Source organism: Thermobia domestica, chromosome 8, assembly GCF_964235325.1.
Source record: "Thermobia domestica chromosome 8, izTheDome1.hap1.1, whole genome shotgun sequence".
Classification (NCBI taxonomy): Eukaryota; Metazoa; Arthropoda; class Insecta; order Zygentoma; family Lepismatidae; genus Thermobia; species Thermobia domestica.
In genome coordinates this window covers 57302934-57320967 of record NC_137461.1, presented here as the reverse complement: position 1 = coordinate 57320967, position 18034 = coordinate 57302934, and the positions used below count along the sequence as shown (strand labels likewise).

Here is an 18034-nt window from a genome sequence, read left to right as displayed (position 1 = left end):
CTAAAAAAAAATCACTTTATCTTCGGGTGGCAACACTAGTAATCGGGTGATAGTGTGGTGTATATCAAACAATATCCCCCTATCAATACTAAATGTTACAAAATTTCATAGAATATTATCTATTAGTTCAATCCTTTTAAATTTTGGCATTTTTAAGGTAAATTATAGACTTTCAGTCAAGCAGCTACAGCATCATCCCTATTTATCCTAGGTTCATGGTTTGTATCTCATTCTATTCAGAATAGAACAGCTTTTCAAACAATACTATTCACATTTCCCTATTATGTCCCTCGAGCGAGAAAATTTGAGAGAAACTGGGATTTTTTCTTAATTATTTTCTTTTGCAATTTTGAGACCCTCTGGACCCCTATGTGTTTTTTATTCAATGCATAACATGGCCTTCCCACTTTCTTAAAAAAAAAAGTCAAGAACATTGCAATCGAGGAACACAAATACTTCCAATGTATCGATGTACACACTAATTTAACACTTAAGACACCATTGTTTTGAAAATATTGCAGTTGTTGCTTTCATCATTTACGGTAGAGCTCAAAGTTGTGTATGAGAAGTTTTAGTATGGGAAAAGTGTGATTACATTTCACTTCGAGCACTGGCCAAAGAACAAATTAGCACACTCTAAAAACAAAATTTGCTCGCACAATATTTAGCAGGTAATAGCGTACCTTTGTTGCGAAACATGAGCTGGGGAATCTGCTCACACGCTGCACTTTAATATCTGTAAGCCAGGGAATAGGATTTTGCATGGTCCAAACTAGATCAGGGGCATAGCAATGAAGAGGCTGTAGTATAATGCTCTCTATGATTGGCATATAAGGGGTGTTTGTCCAATTCAGATCTAAGAAAAATGAATATCCGTTTTATTTGTAAAAATGAACACCTTTCGGAACTTAATTTTATTTGAAACTAGATATATTTAAAAAAAATAATAATAATAATCCAGTGTAAATTTAAAGTGCAACTTTAAGTTTCTTTTAAAAAGTCTCACATGAAACAATACTTGTAAGATTAACTAATAAAGATATTTTAGAAATTTTAATATATGTTGTAAGTTTGTTATCGTTTGAACAAAGTAAAAAAATATGGGGAACGGAAATTTATTTCAATTCAAAAACAAAATATAAAAAAAAATATGGAAAATGGAAATTACTTTGATTTAGAGTGATTACTTTTATTTGGAATGATTTTAAAGGTCAAGATGTACATGTGTGTTATGTCTTTATACTAGCTGGGGGCTCTGCCCCAGACCCTCGCACCTCTTAAACTTACAATTATACCGAATTTCAAGTCTCTTTCCCTATTTCAACTGTCTAAAAGATAAGATTTGTATTGCAAGAAAACAACTATTTATATAACATGAGAATTTCTTCATTTCCTATTAGACACCATATTGTGATAAAATTGATTAAGTCGATCATTTAGTCAGTGGTACGGTCATGTTTAGAAATATAAAATAAATATTTGAAAAATAATATGATCAGAGTAAGGAAGAAATTTAAAAGATAAAGAAAAAGGCTATCGGAAAGTCATACCTATTAAAAGAACACTTTTTCAACTGAATGTTCTTTCCAGCATACAACAACTTCATGTACAAAACGCAAAATCTATCATATTACTTATAATTTAAGTTTACTAACGTAGTCTTTTATTCGGGTCAATACTGTTCTTATTTTTGAGTAGATTTTAACTTGGTGGTCAATAGGTGAGTTTAACGTACAACAATTTCCAATTACGATTAGAAATAGAATTAGGAATAGATAAACATGAAACGTACTCTTTGTGCAAAGGCAAAGAACATTTCAGGTCTTATTGTGAAATTAAGTTTTGGATAGGCATTACAAGTCAATCAAGCTTATTAGACTTGTAATTGAGAAATTAATGTTGATACTTCGAGCACTGACGTATAGTTCTACAAAACCGTCAACACTTTTATTTTCTGCTATCATACAAGAGAAATTGTACCTTAGTCGCAAAGCGTGATCTTGGGAATCTGCTGGCAATTTGCCTTTTACCGACTGTAAGCCACGATCTAGGATGTTTCAATGTCCATATTAAGTCCGGTGGATAATCAGAAAGATACATCGATTGCATTAATCCTTCAGCATATTTTTTATTTTTTAACCCATTACACAGCTCTAGAATAATAAAAAAGGTACTACGAAGTAAGTACAATCTCATACCATAAACCAACAGTTGGCATTTATAATCACATTAAAAGAAATGAACAGTCAAGTAACTTTGCGATTCCACTGAGAAATGAGGTGGGAAACTTTGATACGTAATATTACCAAAATGATTCGAAATCGACAAAGAAGCCAGTGTTAATTCCCAACTTGTTTTTTAAACTAGAGTGAGTGTTTTAAAATCCAAGAGAGGAAGGGATCCAAGGCTTTACCGAGAAAAATAAAATGGTTTACAGCAAAAACTCATTATTTTGTCTTAGATGAGTTAAATATATATATATATATATATATATATATATATATATATATATATATATATATATATATATATATATATCTTGTTTAAACTAAAAAAATCTCTGTGGATTTCTGACTTTCAATGTTGTTCCTTAGCTTTTTATTGAGTAACGTTATAAATATCCCGAAAGTGCGAGAATTCAGTGATATGAGCTGAAGTATATTATCTACCTCTTTAAAGAAACATATTAACATTTCTTCCCGAAACACTGTGTGAACTCCGGAAGGGAAGATTTACCTTTCCTGAAATCTGCCTGAACTCAACCAAGGAGACAGGTATTTATTTTATACAACTTTTTCTACAAGTGAGAGCATATTAGTTTACAAAGGAAGTAGTATTTAACTTCTTTGAATGACTATATAATTTAAATTGTTTTAACACACTACCTCTCATCCCTAATAAAGAATCACATTAAAACCAAAATAAATTTGTAACAGACAAATTTAGTAGTTACAAATACAAATGCAAGGCTCCGTATCTAGAAAAATGTTTCAGAAGGAAGAATTTCTCTACAAAATAAGAAATCTTACTAAAAAATTTTGAAAATGTAATTTTATGCAGTGTACACTTAAGAATAAGGGATATTGGTGTCTTCGTATCTACCATAACTACACTTATAACTTCAACTGTGAAAACTGTATTCCAATTCGTCGGTTTGTTTAGAAGTTATTGTGAAAAGTGCATGTATGATGTATGAAATTATATTCCAAATGGTCAGTTTATTTAGAAGTTATTGTCAAAAGTAATTTACGAATGTGAAATTGTATTCCTATTTGAAATTTGTTATATATATATATAACTGAAAATAAATACAATTAGGTGCGAAGACTATCTAGTGAATTTATTATACGTTTCTCTGGCTTACAATGAATATCCAAAGTGAAGATTATTTTTTAACAAGTATCGAATGATTTTTACTTATTTGAAAAAAAATATGCTGATACGTGAATTTTTATATCTAAAACTGCAGGTATTGTACATAATCACAAATAAACAGTTAAAATACTTCTAAAACATGAAAAATCAATATTATTAATTGTACATAAAAGAGAAATTAATTTTAAAAGTCGATATAATCGAAGCATTGCAATGATATACACTTTAAGAATAAATGAGGAAGTAAAGAAAGGTAATATTCTTTTGTTTTAAAGGTTAACATCTCATGATTATGCTCCGAAGCTAAAGGAGACGCCGATGATGATAATGAACGAAATGGTGGAGTGAAGAAAGAGGAAGGAAATGGAAGAAAACCCCCACACACAGTGCTTGTAAGCCATAAAGCACACTTGGCAAGAGTTGGATTCGAACCAGGGACTTCACATATCAGAGAAGAACACTCTACTTCATCACCAGAGGTGAGCATTTACTAAGTCACTGCGGCCTCAAAAGAAATATTCAATGCAGGAAGTTTTAAATAATTAAGTTAAATGAACACTCGAATATTTCATTTCTTGTCATATACTGGTTTTTAAATCATAATTTCAATATATGGTACAAATTCATTCATTATCATGAAGGGAAGATAACAAGTAGCATTTTAATCTAAAAATTGTTCAGTATATGACATTCTTGGTTTTTCCTGACATCCTTTTAAAAGAATGTCCTAATTTCACACAAACACACAGAAAAAATAAAAAAAGAGAAACTGAGTGAATAACAACTGTAAATGACAAATATGATCTACTACACTAAAAAACTGGGAGAGGAGAAATTAGAAGAAATGACTAGTTTTCGATGCCTAAATAGAATTGATATGAAGTGCTAATGTGAAATAAAAGGAATAATAAGAATGATAAAAGGAGAAAAGCATGAAGATTCTTCAATAAAAGGTTATGAAAAAGATTCGTCGAATACTTCGGTGAGAGTATTATACTCTAAGAGACAGAAACATCGAAGTGATGCAAAACTAATGAAAAAGTCATGACGTTACAGAGGCAGCTATCCAATATTCTGTCTTTATATATTTAAGTAGCTTGTTACGCTTTCCTACCTATCGAAATGTTTTTCCAATGCAATGTTCATATAGATACTACTCATGTTCCGAAATTATTATTTAAAAAAATACAATAGCATTCCTACTTACCTTCAGGGCTTACTGGTTTGCCATTACGATAAAATGTTTGAGGATTTAACTTCTCGACCCATCCTCTTTGTTTAAGGGCTTTACGAACAGCTGGATACGACGTCACCATCACAAAAATTTTATTTTCCTGAGAACCCAAGCAGTAATAAAACTATGTGAGCACATGTATAAAAGTAGAAATGGAAGGAATCATAATATTAAATATACATACCTATACACAAGTCCCATCCGTATAAGTGAACTGATAGAAGATACATACATAGAGTGGACCCTTTATCTTAAAATGCTTTTATAACTTTTAAGCTAATAGATAAAAAACGCTAGTACCAAGCGAATATGGAGATATAGAGGGGTAAAGGGAAAGCTGGTACTCTGATATTTTGTGGATTTTCGGCTTTGTTGCAAGTGAATATGTTTGAAAATTGCATGTAAATGTTACGAAAGATCCAGTAGAGCAAATAAAAGTGGTGTTGAATGTTGGTTGCAGATTTTACCCGGGGCCGAGAAAAGAAAGGGCAATGAGAAATAACAAACGCCATTGACACGAAGAAGAAAATTGTATGATATTACTTGCTAATATATCATGTCTTTAGTTCGTAGAAAATGAGAAAAAGTGATACAAGAATGCAGTGGTGCCCACCCCCCCTCATGTCCATGACGCACCCCCCCAAGTGTCTATCCGTAGGTGTTCTTCCATGAAAAAAATCTTCTTTTCGATTAATTTTACCCCCCCCCAACAAACATATTTATATGGATTTTTAACCCCCCCACAATATTTCAATGACGCAGTTTGCGTCATAGCCCCCCTTGTGGGCACCCCTGCAAGAATGTACTTGTATTAATTATATTGCTAAACGAACAGAGACGTTATTATGTGAACAAAAATACAAGGTCATATTCTGTGCAAAAGCGCTATAGAAAAAAAATCAAATAATATGAAACAAAAATACATATTGTTGCAAACGTCCACCATTTTTTAATATTTTTCATCCTATTTGACCTTATAATGCTTTTATTTGATTCAGCGTACCAAGAAACCTATACATAGACACCTTACACGCCTATTTCAGGCAACAATTGAACTCAGTTATTTTCGCCTTTTACCTCCAAAACATTCTTCCCCTAGAATTTTTTATGCACTCTTCGGTTCTGCAACACTCATGTCTAAGACGACGTATTACTAAAGTTTCGTGAATGAAGAAATTCTTCATTCTTAAAAGTCTATTTTACTTGTACTATTGTTACATATTCAAAACTTCGTAAAATATCGAAGCACCAACCTTCCCGTTATTCTTCTATATCTCCGGAGCGGTTGAGAACGAGGGTTTTCCCCTCTAATGGGTTTAATTGTACACAAAAACATTTTGTTTGCGCATAAACTCGTCCACAATTTCGTATCACACTTGAATCGGTTTCCTCGTCAGTTTCGTTATTACTGCTGTAGAGGCCACAAAATTTTGGACGTTCGCAATACTGTGGTGTCCTTAGTTTGTAACAATGAACTAGAACTGTAGTGTTATTTGCTTTCTTTCGATATACAATTTAAAATTTGTAAAAACCTGACGTTTTGTTGGCAACACTGTTAATCTGATGGTATTGCAGTGTATGTCAAACAATTCGCTCTCCAGATATTTGCATGACATAAAATTTCAGCACTTCTTAAATATTATTTTAAAAGTTACAAGGGAATTCCCAGAGAAGTGGTCCACGGGCTAATAAACTTTTTTTAAAAAAATATACATTATTATTATTATTATTATTATTATTATTATTATTATTATTATTATTATTATTATTATTATTATTATTATTATTATTATTATTAGAGTAGTACTATTATTTGACGACCATACAGATCTGTAAATAAGTATTCTATGCTCTTAAAGGTTTTTCCTCGCCATACGAACAAGAAACTCACTGATTTCTGAAGCAAACTAATGAGGCTCAAAGGAACTGGTCCACCAGTTGCCAGCAAACGTTTTTGTCACCAGAAATGTCACAAAGTTAAAGTAGCAATTTATTTTCCACAAATGAGCTGAGATAAAATATACAAAAATTAACAGAGTTGATTTGACCACAGGACAGGATTAAAGTGTATATATACAGAAGAGAGACAAAATGGGAAGAAGCTTGAGCATGTTTCTGCAAAAATATTTCACTTCTGAATGACCTATAAATCAAATAACACTTTTACCTATACAGATTATAAGTAATATACATTGGCTGTCCCATAATTCTGGGATTTCTATTTTATCTCAAGAAAAATAGATATTTGTGTTAAATACCGACACTAGTATTTAATAAATTTGAGAGACTGACATTTTTTACTAACCGAATTCGACCAGGGGCGTCATGAAAAGCGATTGGTGAAATAGCAAACTCACAGAGTTTAAAAGTAAAGAGAGTCTGTCGATATATCATTTGAAGTATCTTTGTAAGTAAAATATTTTGATACAACTGTTATGTTTCTATGTAATATTTATTCAAAATGGCAGATAAGGAAATTTCAGAAATTGACCTATAATTTAATCTAAATCCACTCTTTGTATATTCTGATAGTGTTAAAATGGAACAATCTACTGAAACCCTTGTTCCATTAATTTAAGGGAACGACACTTTGAGAGAACCAAGATTGACCAGGAATGTTACTAGGAATGAGGGGGGGGGGGGAGCTACACTAGAAACTTTAAACTACAAAGTAGACATCTCTTTGTGACTTCTATCCAAAATTACGGACATATAAATTTCAGAAAGTGATCTATATATCTGGATAGATATTATTAGAATGAAGATTATTAGAATTATTAGAATTCCAGCATAAGCACATTCAAGTTAAAATACAAGGCGTTTACACGGTAATTATCACCAAATAACAGACTGTAGATGTACATAAAGGTTCTTAGCTTTCGAAATTGAAATATTGATCGGAAATTGAATTATCGGAGATGAGCAAAGATAAACTACGGACAATTATTGTTGTTATCATAGTTATTTCTTATATATTCTTTATTTTTCTCACTTTTGTTCACTCATTCTGTTTCTACTTTCTTCATCACTACCCTACTTCAGCTTTTCCTTTGTCCTGGAATTTCTAATTTCATATTCTCCATAATTTCAATTGTAGCTTCTATTACGCATAAGTTAGTTGATTCTTTAAAACAAACTTGAAGTTTAATTTTCCTCTTTGAAGTCTATAATGTTTTTCTTTACGCTTGTCTTTGTGTTGTATTTAGTTTTAGTAGTATCAAGCATAACTACGTAAAGTAGAGTTTTTTTAAACCTAAATTGAAAATATAATTAATTTCTGTTTTTAGATCTCCTTCTAATGGTACTAAATGATAAGCCAAATATTTTACTTCGTGATATGATTGCTCTGATTTGTTGTAGGTACATAATATGTTTGTCGGTTTACTGTAGACAGTGGTTAAAATTACAGGGTGTTTCAAAATGAATATTGGAGTTTTAAGAAGCTGTAGTATTTATTACAATTAACTTACAATCGTAAGTAATACATCAAATGAAAGAGCAATTCAAAGAGTTTTGTCTGCATGCATGCGCATGCACTGTTTCTTCTGTCTGCCGTTAGAAAGCGCGAGTAGCAAAGATAACAACTAGTGAGCAGAAAGTTTTTTTTTGTCTTTTACATTTTGCAAAGACTGAATATGTAGTTACAGTGCATGCGTATATGTGGAGAATTTTAAGGAAACGCTTACAACTACGTCCTTATCGTTTGCAGTTGCTATAAGCTCTAAAGCCTACAGACTACGGTGTACGTCCCAACTTTGCAAATGACATGTTACTGCATAATGATGAAGATTTTCTGGATCGTGTCGCCTTCAGTGATGAATCGACATTTCACGTAAGTGGCGATGTGAACACTCATAATGTTCGCATCTGGGGGTCACCAAATCCCCACGAGATGGTACAATTGCAACGAAACGCCCCTAAATTGAACGTGTTTTGTAGAAAGTTTATGGGACTTTCTTGCCTATCGACTCGATGTGTGCCATGTGTAGAATTGTACTCACATTGAACACTTGTAACAAAAACTGTTTGAGTTGCTCTTTTACCTGATGTATTGTTTACAATTGTACGTTAAATGTAATAAATACTTCAAAGCCTTAAACCTCGATATTCATTTTGAAACACCCTGTGTATATTATTCTTTCTAAATTCTTAATTCATTCTCCGCCCTAATATTTAAATCTAAATTATTAATGGAAATATTTTCGGCCTTCATTTGAATTTTCCTGAAAAATTTATCACAAGGACATTACATATTGTACGAGTTCATCCAAACTCAGTCAATCTGAATCAAACTTGGCATTTTGATAGACCTTGACCTGCTACATAAGCTTCCGAAATATTATTTGTAGAGTTTTGGTTCCTTAGTTATACGTAGAATAAAAATCAAATTAAGGACGATGTTTTCTGACTATGCGTAAATTTTATCTAATTCTGAGTTACAGAGAATTTTGTCTTTGGATTTATGCTGTTTAATCTCTTTAAGAGAAACTGTAATTGTTTGTTTATTTTAAATATTCAATCGTAAACACAATAAAAAATACTTGGTGTATTTGTCCTTCATTCGAAATTGAAAGTTACTAAAATTGGCAAAAGAACAGATTTTTAGATGAGTTCATACTTCTAAGTGATTTGAGCTCTTATCAGAACCTAGTTCGCGAACCGGAAACAAGTGTAAGATCTTGCCTGAGAAGGAGCACACAATAAAACATATAAATGTATTAACTGAAATACGGGACGGAATCTGAAACATACTCATCCCCATCATCAGGCTTTCTCAGTCTCTTTCATATTGAGAACCCTGTTTTATCACATCCTCTTGTCAGCAAACCCATAAGTAATTTATGCTTTGTGTTAAGCTTTTTGATTATTGCTCCTTATCGCTTGCAGATGAATTGTATTTTGATATGTAATTTTTGTTGTATTTGTATTTCTCTTGTATTTTAATGTACAGTTTTAAAATCAGTCTTATTCATCCTTTATTCCAATTGTTTTAAAAAAATTCTTTATTTGTTCAATGTTCTTCGATGTATTTGACAGTAAGTATAGAAATAAAAATATGTCAATACAAAATAATCATGAAAAATGTATTTTTTCCACTACTTGATCCTAATTACATTTATTGTTTCCATTTCTCTTCGTGTATTCCTCTCGCGACTCTCCTAGGTTGAGAAACCTCATTCACCGTAAATTGAGCCTGGATCTCCTGTAGCAAAGGAAAAGACACTCACCTTTTAAGTACGACGAAAAGATTATTGATTCTTAGGCAAAGTTGTTTATTATCACAGACTGAAAATTCAGGCTGTTTGTAAGGAACATATAAAGAAAGAAGCCATGTTTATTTTCATGCATTTCTAATAAATAGATTACTTACAGAATTTTATAACTTCACACATAAGTCCACACTTTAACAGAAGTTTACACACAAAAAATTCAGGAAATAAATTATTGGTCAATTTCAAAGGAGTAGATAAATTATTAAGTATATTTTGATAGTCCGTTAGAAGGGAACATTAATTTCAATTACATATGTTAGTGAAGTATTTTTTCAAGCTCTCAATTAATTGATTAATTATATCTACAAAAAATTAAGAAAAAGATCTAACACTATCGAGGATATTTAATGAGCCTGTGAACATTCGTTCAATTCTTGTTAATTTTCCCAAGATTTTATTAGAAGTAATAGCTCCCTTACATTTCTTGCGATGACTTTTTTTTTTTTCATATTCAAGGATGGAGCATGACCTTAATCTGGACAAAGTTTGTTTCTGTTATTTTTAGATTTATAGGAAGCGATAGGAACCATCACTGCAAGAAAATATCAATGTAGTTATCTTAAGAACTCCTAATTTTGAAGAAAGTGCAACGAATAGGCAATATTTGGCATTTATGAAATAATATAGGCAATATAAGGCCAAATAGGTAAAATAGGCAGTATACATTTGGTGAAATGGAAGCACAGATCCCCCAAAATAACTTCAGTACGTTTAATTTGACCATACCTTTAACATTAAGAAACAGATATTTTGCCTAAAATCTGGTCTCTAATAATTATCCTAATTCATTCTATGTTCATAAGTGTTCTTGAATGTTTTTTAAATAGAAAATGTTTTAAAATTAACAAAAACTCAACATAAAATACATATGTATGAGTAAAACATTACCTTAATGGCTTCATCCACCTTCAGTTTTAACTCTAAATATTTTTCGTAAGAAATTCCTCCAAAGTTCACACAAGCTCTACAGGAATTGGTTTGATTGATAGCAGCACTTGACGACTGAAGAGCACTGCTTTTTTCTATCATATTCGTGAGTTTGAGTGGTGAATCCTGTTTTGTAGAGCTAGCTTGTGAAGCGATACTTTGAGGCTTCATTAAACTTCGAGACCTCGGGCTGAAGGACGAAACCGAAGATAAAGGTGACATATTTGGACTCGGAGTCCTTTCCCTAGGAGAACGGTCAACGAATGTTTTTTTGTCCGTACTTAAAGTTTCGTGTTTTCCTAGTATGGAAGGCTTATTAGCTTCAGTGGTTAAACTAATTCGTTGTTGTTGCATTAGATTCATTTTGCAAAGATGGAAATTGTTTCCAGTTTCACACAATTGTATCTATTTGTGTGTATGTATAGTAGATTTAACTACTTCAGCTGCAACAGAGCTGTCACACTCGATTTTTATTCATATTCTTCTTCGCTTTTCTCTTGCTGGATCTTGTCTCTCGAGAATATCCTTTGCCACTAGCCATTGCATTTGGTCGTACTTCCCCACCATCCTTCCTCTTTAAGATGACACAACTAAAGATTACATAGTTCAATTTTTATGTATTTTCATTATTAAAAGTGTTTAATTACAATAAATTTTTATTTTTGTTAAGAAGGAAAAGTTGTCATGGAATGTTAGTACTAATCATTGTTAAATATAATAATTGCAGTGAAAACTTGGTAACATTAAATTACATTATCCTAACTATATATATAAAACAACTTTTATGTTGTAAAAAAAAACTTTCGGTGGAAAGAAAATGAAACAATTTTTTTCATTTCTTATAATAATAAGAGCTCATACAAATAATATAAGCAACAAAAGTAAGGATAATTTACTACTTAATGTTTCATACCCAGTAAATACGAAATTCAAAATTATTTTTCGTAACTATAATAATTACTGTAACTATAATTATTACTGTAACTATAACTATAAATTATAATTTATTCAGTATTAAGAATATAAGCAACCAGAACCAACAGTTTGTATTTTAAAGTGTAAACCTCAAATAAAAGAAGAGATAATGTTAAGTTCGTGTTAACAGATAACATGAATATTTTTTCTTTCAAATATTTGTCACGGATATTCAAAATATGATTTGTAGAAATCAGATGTGTTTTGTAACATGATCTCTAAAATTATGTAAGTTGAAGAGCTTCCATACACCATATATGATGGATTCAGGTCCAAGGAGCGTCTCTTTAGTCGTGACTGGAATTGAAATGATACTGTTTTGTTAGTGGGTTATGTTATTAAGGAGCAATATATATCATATAATATAAGGAAGTATAGTGTGAACGCGCCTTAACATGGAAATTTCATTTTTAAACATATTATTTTTTTCTTTTGTTATATGTATTTATAACTTACATTCTGTGGTCCTCATACGTGCACATTTTTCGTCGCGGAAGGGTCGAGGTAGTTCCTAGTGGTCCTCAGGTTAAGATTAATTACAAATGTTATTCGTTAATACATTTTAACTTCTACATTAAGTTTATTACACGTCCAATATAATAGCACACCATATTTCATTGTTCTGAAAAATTATAAGAAATATGAATATTGAATTAGTAATTTTTAGTGTACGGAATAATAATTAATATTATTTTTATTTACTCTAATATTTTTAATGAGAAATACAGTATATTTTTACATGTAGTCTCTTTTATTTTGTGTCATTCAAAAAATTTCTAAAGTTTTAAAGCTGCCAGTTTAGTAGTTTTTCTATATTCAATATTAGATATAAAATTCTATTGGAAGTTATATTGTTATTACCAGATTTTTTTTCTTTCGGAATCTTCTGGTTGGCGATATTCTTTTGTCTAATCGTATTCCTGTTCTGACGAGCTGCTTTAGTTCTTATCTTCTTTAGATATTTCACTTTCTTAATTCAATTTGGTGATCTTTCGCTCGAAGATCAGATGTCGAAGATCGAAGATCTTACTATTTCTTAAGGTAAGAAGTGAAAAGATAAGGGTATAAGTTATTTTATTTCGCCGCGTTATGAAATAAGAGCTCTTAACAAATAGCTAACATGAAATCACTCGAAAGTATTTACTATGTCCGAAGCATTCAGAAAAATTGTTGGCAGAAGATTTGATCAGAATTCGTTGATTGTAGCAGATGGCATTAGATTGTCATCTTGTTCTCTGTTCAATCTGGCTATATTACAACAATATCAATATCTTCTTTCAGATGAAATTTTTGGAATAGACTATTTCTGTCTACCTGAAAATACAGTCTTATTCAACAAACATTAACAGAGAAGTCTGATATATATTTTTTATCTTCTTCAGTTTCTAGTGGAATCGTTTGAAAGACGAAGAAATGACAGAAATAACAACTTTGAGTACGAAATCAGACGGCAGGTGGCTCTTTTCTAATTGAGATAAAGGTCCTTTGGTAAGCCTAGGAATTTGAGAGCAGCATACGTAATTTCCATCCATAAAACGAAAAATATTTTTCACATGACATCAGAAAACGTAGATGCCCTGAATCCAGATCCTGGATTTGAGAACTAGTCGGAATGAAGGTTGTCAGTTGTGGTGTGAACAGACTATACATTGGACAAGGAAGAATAAACGCTGTCATTTATTTATCGAATAGTTCGTGGAAAGAATGCAAATAACGGAACTTCTTGGTATAAGCTTCTCTGAATGATAAGAGGTCGGGTTTGATTCCCAAATTGCACTGGTCCATTAAATCTATAAATAAACTCTTCTATTTTCCATTTGACGATATTACGGTCTTCTGTTCGGTTGACAGTATGTTAAGTATTTGCAATGGTTTTAGGAGTGTAACTTTTCTCTTGGATCAATTTCTTATACCCTTCACTTTTTTTTCTTCTTTTTGTGATCTCAGTGGCAACCATGAGAGGTTAAAGTTTCGTTTCTTATTTCTAGCTATTGCTATGAAACAGCGCAAAGTAAACAAACTGAGGGGAAATTAGCTCATCATTCTGAAGAATCCAAATCATAGAACTGTTCCCTTATCTTTTTTAGTATAACTGCCAATTTATCTAACCTCTTGAAAATTTCTCTGCATAATATAAAAGAAATGAATAGCAAGCTGGTAGCAATGTGACAATTTGAATTTATTTAATTAATATAAGCAGGCAATTCGAAGTAGGAGTAGATTATTGTTTCGTTAATGATTCTGTTTTAACTAATGATATGTAATTGCATTTGCTACTTACAGAATGTCCGTACTATTAACCTTTTGCGTTCCAAGTATCATTTTCCCATTTGCGTGCTGTAATACCATTTCATTTACGATAAAAGACTGTCTAAACTATTATATAGGGCATAGTTATTGTGAAAGCGCGAGTATAGCATTCACATTACTAACAAAAAGCATTTGCATTGTGGAACATTTGGACTGAAAATGGGAAAAGGCATGACATCTACATGGATGATACTGGAACGCAAGAAGTTGATGCGAAGTTACTAGCTGCGAAGTAAAACTATCTTCTGAACATTAAAGTTGTGATTTCATTCATACTTGTGAAAGTGAACTACCAACACATTTAATAAGTCTTATTTAATTATGGCGTTAATGTGTTTTTATATAGTGTATTCATGTAAAATTTAAGGTAATTTTTTTAACTCTTTGGTTAGCTAGTGTCATTTAATGGTATGTTTTGAGCGCGAAAGTATTCAAACGTATAGCCATCAGCTTAAATGAGGTAACGGTATAAGGATATGGAAAGCCACCCGTAATTAAGTGTGTAATGCCTATTTTCCTTCGATTTGAGGAGGCTGTATGCTGCACGTGTCAAAATATTGATTCATGTTTTTATATCACCATACCCAAGTTTTTTTTTCTTGTAATAAAATATATTGGTGGCTACTTTTGTTACTTGGTCGTGATTTCAATGGTGAATCTAATTACTGTTAAAGACATTTGTAGCACAGTTTCGAAGCAGCAAAGAAGTAAACAAAGTAATTATTCATCTTGTTATTTAAACAAACATTGGGTGTTGTAGTTTCCATGTAAAAAGTAAGTTTTTAGAACCTGACATTCAATAAAAGGAAGGATTCTGAATAATAGTTTAATATTACAAAAATTTAAGTAATTTATTAAACCTGTTTAATTCCTTAAAAGATTTGATGGTATTTATGAGATAATTTATTAACATAAAGTTTCAGTTCCGGGTAAAGTAAATATTTACATTGTCAAATTACTATTAGCCAATAGTAGAACGGAATGCGAGTTGATAAACCTGTTTACACTAGAATACAAACGCGTTGTGCTGTTTGAAATTTTCATATAGTTTAATTCAATCAGTTTGATTTTTTTTCAAATTCTGGACTTATTTACGATAATTCCCAAGCTGGATTTTTATTTTCCATTTAACGTTTATCTTAATGAGACATGTACTAGGATTTGAATCCTCAAGCTCTTTTGTCAATCAAGGTATTGTACTGAAATTGTTGTGCATTGGGATGACAAATAGGAGCACAAGTCAATGCAAAGATATGAAGTTGTATCCCATTTGGTAGAGTTTGAGGCTTATTGAGCTTGCCTTCTGTAACTCTTATAGTGACTTCGAGTACTATAATAGAATAGTACTCGAGAATAGAATGTTGTGCAATCCAATACTCCATGCACGACGTTCCTGGTACCGTTGCAGTCACACACGTCTATGTTTTCTAGGTTGGACACCGATTACGTATATATGTCTCAACCTACCAGACGATCTTGAACTGTTCGTGGAGACACTAGTCGTTTCACAACCACCAAACCCTTTCGCTAGTGTTCGAAATGCGGCTGTCTGATTAGCTGTAGTCTTTGCACAAGAAATCTGTGCTTTCGATCCATTGTATGACACGACCATTACGAATCTGTTCGTCGTAGTGTATTGCTTCATGGAGCTTTAAAATCCATATTTGTATCAATGTAACTATATTCCATCCAACATGAACACTAATATAACGGAAAAATAATCCGCAGTTATGATCACTATATGTCTCGATCCTTCCACGATCAAAGGCTAAAAACTGCTAACTTCGTCCACGAGATATTGTTCGATTGTCCAGATATTCACGTCACGTCACCACTTAGTCACTAACGAGTTGTGTCTCTCTTGCCTGTCTCTCATTGTTGTTTTTAGGGGCATATGGTCTATTGCACTGCTGAACTACTAACTATTTTACTATTCTTTAATTTCCTACCCATTTTGTAAATTTGCATTCGATAGGGTAGTTTAATTTTGGTATTGCATTTTTAATGTCCACCAATGTACATGCTAGGGAGAGCTATGTGTTTCAAATGCAAGTAAAGGAAATTTTGAAGGTTAAAATTTGATTCGTAGTTGGATACAAATCATTAAAATATTTAACCAGAATATTTAAAAAGAATTAACGTGGTTTAAATGCTTAAAAATACATTGAGTAGTTATTTTAATACTAATTTATAGTATATTTTATCTTAACTTTAGTATGTCAATATGTTGATGAGGTATAGATCCTTTTAATTCCTATTATACATACAGCCATATGACGGATTCAGAGTGACAGTTCGCTATCTCTACTTTTACGAAAACCGACAGATTGAAAGGAAATATTACCTCTAAATAGAAAAATTCGTTCGCTTGCGATTTTCATATATTAATATATCAATAGAAAATGTTTCGAGAGATAGCAAACATTAAACATGGTAGGAATTGTAACGAAAAAAATAATAAATTTTGAAAACGTGTGAAATGTTGGACTGTTATCTTTGATATTATTCTACTCGCGGGTTTTTAATGGTTAGCGCCCCATACTCCCTTTGAAAACTAGTTTAGTCAGGTGTATAACTAAAGCCAGCTCAGGAAGCTGAGACAAACGTATGGCTAGAGGGAAAGAAAATCGAAAACGTTAAGACGTTCCCCTATTTAGGAAGTCTAATATCCTCGGATGGAAGAAGTGAAAACGACATAAGTTCAAGAATAGCGCAGGCTAAACAAGCATTCAATAGAAAGAAGGACTGCTAACATCAAGAAATGAGTCGTTGCAAGTTCGAAAACGGTTTATTAAGACCCTGATATGGACCGTGGCGCTTTGCGGACTTGAGAAAAGCCAAAATATCCTAGCTGGAAGCATTTGAAATGTGGTGTTGGCGCAGAATGCTGTGCATATCATGGACCGAAAGGAAAAGGAATGAACACGTACTAAAGGAAGCTAATGAAGGACGACAGATCATGAAGATAATTGAAAAAAGAAGAAACAGCATGCTTGGCTATCTTATTCGGCACTCCGATTGGATCACCGTGTTGATACAGAAAAAAGCAGAAGGAAAACCAGGAAGAGAAAGACCAAAGATAGAATATCTAGATGCAGTTACGAAAAACAGACCTTACGAAAGTATAAAACAATTCTCCCAAGGGAGAGAAAAATTTTATAATTCCTATGTTGCCTACCAACCTATGGTTAAGGAGAAAAAGAAGAAGAAGAAGAAGAAATGACAGGTTATACAAAATATAGATATTAACACTGTAATATATATTAAATTCAGTAACTTACTCTACTTTTATTCAGAGCTCCCTCGCGGCCAAGCGGTTAGCGTACGCGCCTTTGGCGTGGGAGACCCGGGTTCGATTCCCGGCGGGAGCTCATGTGGTTCGGATTCCACGTTAATCAGTAGGTCCACGTCTCATATAGCCTCGCTGCTGAACGGGACGCTAAACTAAAATCAACTCAACTCAACTCAACTCTACTTTTATTCATTCTTATATTAAATTAAACATGTAATTATTTTCTCGTAGTATTTATAAAATTTAATTAATTTTTTTCGTAAATAGTATCATCCACAACTATCACCATGAGACGCCTGATAACACTGATTACCGAATATCTACTATTATCTTGATGTTAGAATTACGAAAAGTATTTTGCTAGTGCATATAAGCTAAGACGGAATACGAAAATTGCATCCACATAATTTCCAGATAATAAGCAATATATTAAAATACGCAGTGGTGTTGGGAAACGTTTGTTTAGTGCTTCATTACTGTTTCTCGCTCAGTCATTCCTGAAAATAAGTAAGTGACTCAACATACCTATATTTATTACAGTACAATAAAGGCAAGTTAACATTCAGAGTATAGTCCCTCGTGTTGAATTGTCTGCAGTCACCTTCCTGCCAGTTCCTAATTTAACATTGATACCATGTCTTATCCTTA

General features: G+C 32.2%; 1 protein-coding gene across 8 annotated transcripts in view; it reads right to left on the bottom strand.

Moving 5' to 3' along the window:
- The window catches only part of LOC145692925 (tubulin glycylase 3A-like), a 55941-nt gene extending 43572 nt beyond the window's left edge, over positions 1-12369 (bottom strand). For 2 of the 8 annotated variants that reach the window (XM_081768493.1, XM_081768492.1), the window contains exons 1-2: positions 12241-12369; positions 4583-4709 (exon numbers count right to left, since the gene is read on the bottom strand). In XM_081768493.1, the coding sequence (XP_081624619.1) occupies positions 4583-4691 (109 nt within the window). In that variant the 5' untranslated portion in view covers positions 4692-4709; positions 12241-12369. Of the gene's footprint in view, positions 1-683; positions 857-1980; positions 2154-4582; positions 4710-10770; positions 11526-12240 lie in introns of those variants that run through there. The other 6 variants (XM_081768494.1, XM_081768490.1, XM_081768489.1 and 3 more) reach the window with 6 other exon arrangements.
- Between the last annotated feature and the right edge of the window lie 5665 nt (positions 12370-18034).